At 38.0% G+C, this 4,004-nt stretch overlaps 1 protein-coding gene across 1 annotated transcript; it reads right to left on the bottom strand.

The window, feature by feature from the left end:
• Nucleotides 1-1,956: 1,956 nt before the first annotated feature.
• Nucleotides 1,957-2,835, bottom strand: LOC140431578 (uncharacterized). Its single transcript, XM_072519474.1, has one exon. It carries the CDS (start codon nt 2,833-2,835, stop codon nt 1,957-1,959), a length of 879 nt encoding a protein of 292 aa, XP_072375575.1.
• Nucleotides 2,836-4,004: the final 1,169 nt, after the last annotated feature.

Raw genomic sequence — 4,004 nt, 5'->3', positions numbered from 1 at the left:
AGGCCTTCACCTCATTCCAAGACTTTCCTTGGCCTCTTATCTCGTCCATGATGGATCTTCTCCAAGTTTGTACTGGGCGACCTCTTTTTCTTTTCCCTTGGGGTTTCCACTCTAGGGCAGTCTTTGCGATACTGCAACTATTTTTTCGGAGTGTGTGACCGATCCAACCCCACTTTCTGGACTTAATTTCATTTTGTACCCTCTTTTGTTCGGTCAGGTGTAGCAGATCGTCGTTTCTGATGGTGTTAGGCCAGAATATACGAACAATTCTTCGTAGACATTTGTTAACAAAGACCTGCAGTTTGTCTGTGAGGGTGTTTGTCACTTTCCAGGTTTCACATCCGTAGAGTAGAACAGACATGACATTTGATCGGAATATTCGGATCTTTGTCCTTGTAGTATACTCGCCAGATCTCCAAACAGGGTTGAGCGTGCTGAAAGCTTGTTGAGCTTTTCGTATCCTCATACGAATATCGTCTTCTGTACCTCCGTTTTCTGTTATGACACTTCCAAGATACGTAAAGTTTTCCACATTTTCAATCTGCATATTGTCGATAGTAAATAGCGTGTTGTTCCTTGCATTTATTCTCATGGACTTGGTTTTACTAATATTGATTTTCAAACCTATTTTATTGGCTTTAGTGGAAAGTGTTTCCAATTGGTAAGCCAGATCTTGGAACCTTTGACCTAATAGACAGATATTGTCCGCGTATTCTAGATCGCTTAGGCGTGTGGTTAACGTCCATTGTATCCCTCTTGTGTCGGAGTCTAGTTTGGAGAGAACATAGTCTATAGCTATGTTAAAAAGAAACGGAGAAAGCACGCATCCCTGTCTAACTCCAGTAAGTACGTTGAATTCGTCACTGTTGATCCCATTGTGTGTCACGCTGCATTTCGCATCAGTATATAGTGACTTTATAATAGAAATTATTTTTTGCGGGATGTTTCTTAGCTCTAAAATTTCCCATAGAGCAGCGTGAGAACAAGCTATCAAAGGCACGTTCAAAATCAACAAAAACATGTATAGGGGTGTGTTCCATTCAACCGATTGTTCCATTATTACCCTCACAGTATTAATATGGTCTATGCAGGAGGATTGTTACTATATGGAGTTGAAGCCTGGACACTGACGCAAGCCACTGAAAAACGAATCGAAGCCTTCGAGATGTGGATATACAGATGGATACTAAAAATATCTTATGTGGACCATGTCACGAACGTTGAGGTCCTACAGCGCATGACAAAAGAAAAAGAAGTGCTTAATTTAATTAAACAACGTAAGCTTGAGTACCTCGACCACGTTATGCGGAACGAAGAAAAATATCGAATTCTTCAACTTGTTATGCAGGGTAAAGTATTTGGCAGAAGTGGACCGGGACGCCGTCGTATCTCGTGGTTGAAAAATCTCCGACAATGGTTTGGGATGACCTCAGCGGAGCTGTTTCGCAGAGCAGTCAACAAAACCATGATAGCCTTGATGATCGCCAACATCCGGACCGGATAAGGCACTGAAGAAGAAGATGCAGGAGGATTCTGGCTTAAAGCCTGCTTGATTAGCTCGAAACTCAACCTTGTTTGTTATTCTTTTCAGTATGATGGTCGCAAACATTTTATTTATGACAGTAAGCAAGGTTATTCCTCTCCAATTTTTGCACAGTGTGAGGTTGCCTTTTTTTGGAAGCTTGATAATGTTACCTTTTTTCCAGCCCGCTGGAATGTGGTTTGTTTCCCACACCTCTCGGATTATGGGGAGCAAAAGTTCAGCAGTTAGATGCGGATCAGGTTTAAGCATTTCAGCAGCAATGTTATCGATTCCCGGTGAGTTGTTGTTTCTCAGAGATTTGATGCTGCTATTATCTCCGTTTTGGAAGGGGCCTCGCAAGAAATATGCAAGTCTATATTCTGCGGGTTTTCGACTATTTCGTCTGCGTTATCTCTGGGAATACCTAGCATCTCCTAAAAATGCTCTTTCCATCTCTCTACTTGGTCATCTGTTGTAGTAAGCAATTCGCCTGTTTTGGATCTTACAATGTTCGAACAGTTGGACCCTTTTTGTGTTAGTCGTCTAGTAATTTGGTAAAGCTCCCTAGTTCTGTTGTGTTGTGCAGCTGTTTCTGCTTGTTTTGCAAGTTCTTCAGCCCACCTTCTTTTGTCTCTTCTTGCTTTTCTTTTAACTGATTTATTTATTGTTTGATATTCCTGTTGTCGGTGTGCTCTTCTTTCTACAGTTCTTGCTTGCAGGATATCTTTTTTTCGTTGTTTTCTTTCCTCGATAAGATTCCACGTTTCATCTGATATCCATTCCTTTCTATCTTTCTCTTTTTTACCCAGTTTGTCTTCAGCTATTTCTGTCATAACATCTGCGAAATCTTCCCAGCTGTTTATTTCACGTTCTCTTGTTTTTAGTTGAAGTTCCTCTCTAAACATATGTCTTCCTGGGACCGTTTTTAGTTTATCTAGATTGTATGTTGGTCTCTTGGTGTTTCGCGTGGTTTTGTTTTTTGCCATCTTGATTTTAATGGTACCAATTACGAGATGATGGTCACTTGCGATGTCTGCTCCTCTTTTATTACGTACATCAAGAAGAGATGATCTCCATCTTTTTGATATAGCGATGTGGTCTATTTGATTTTCTCTTGTATGGCCAGGTGCAGTCCATGTTACCTTGTGAATATTTTTATGTGGAAAGATTGTTCCACCAATAACTAAACTATGACTGGTACAAAAATTTGTAAAGCGCTCTCCGTTTTCATTCATCATTCCTAGGCCATGTTTGCCCATTAAGGTTTCTAAGTTAATATTGTCTTCTCCAACTTTAGCGTTCATATCGCCCATCACTATTAGTATGTCACCTTGGTTTACTTGTTGGGTCGTTTGTTCTAGTTGTTCGTAGAAAATGTCTTTTTCTTTCAGGGAATTTCATACATAACATGCGATTTTTTTAATAGGGGGTTTTTGTTTTTAGTCTTGTAAAATTCTTTTTTAAAAGATTGTGCCCTTTATGAGCAATCGTAATGTTATGTTTAGACAGAAGATTTGCAATTTGTTCTGATAACCCTTTTATTTAGAGGAGAGACATATAGTTTTTCTTTACCGTGTTGGTCTTATTGTTGTTATTGTTATTGTAAAATTTATGCAGTCGCGATTTGAAAGTGTTGTCGATAAGGTGGTTGTGGGTATGAATTAAGTGTTAGTGCTGTTTTTGCTTTTTTTAATGGCCTGAGGTTTATTGATAGGATCGGATAATCTAACAGCTCTATCGGCGAGTCTGATAACTACAGATTTCTTTTGAGACAAGGGATGATGAGAGTTGAAATTCAGTTATCTCGACGACCAGGTTTTTTTGGTGTACCATGAAGTAGTTATAGTGCTGTTTTCTCTATATAAGGTAAGGTCCAGAAAATTAATTTGACAATTTTTTTCAACTTCTAATGTGAAATTTAGTTTTTGGTGAAAATTATTGAATTCATTTAGTAAAATATTATAATAATAGAGCTAATAATAGAGCTATTAGATTATCCGATCCTATCAATAGACCTCGGGCCATTAAAAAAGCAAAAACAGCACTAACACTTAATTCATACCCACACCACCTTATCGACAGCACTTTCAAATCGCGACTGCATAAATTTTACAATAACAATAACAACATTAAGACCAAAATGGTAAAGAAAAACTATATGTCTCTCCCCTATATAAAAGGGCTATCAGAACAAATTGCAAATCTTCTGTCTAAACATAACATTACGATTGCTCATAAACGGCACAATCTGTTGAAAAAGAATTTTACAAGAGTAAAAACAAAAATCCCTCTATTAAAACAATCACATGTTGTGTATGAAATTCCCTGCTCGAATTGTGATGGAGTTTATATTGGACAAACCAGTCAGCTACTTAACTCAAGAATCACACAAAACCCTCACAAAATATGAAAACAAAAAAAATATAAATTTGATTTTGACAAAACCAAAATCCTAAAAAGTGAACATAACAGGAAGAAGAGG

The sequence above is a fragment of the Diabrotica undecimpunctata genome, unplaced genomic scaffold (assembly GCF_040954645.1).
Source record: "Diabrotica undecimpunctata isolate CICGRU unplaced genomic scaffold, icDiaUnde3 ctg00001385.1, whole genome shotgun sequence".
Lineage (NCBI taxonomy): Eukaryota > Metazoa > Arthropoda > Insecta > Coleoptera > Chrysomelidae > Diabrotica > Diabrotica undecimpunctata.
This window is presented reverse-complemented; position numbering and strand designations above follow the sequence as displayed.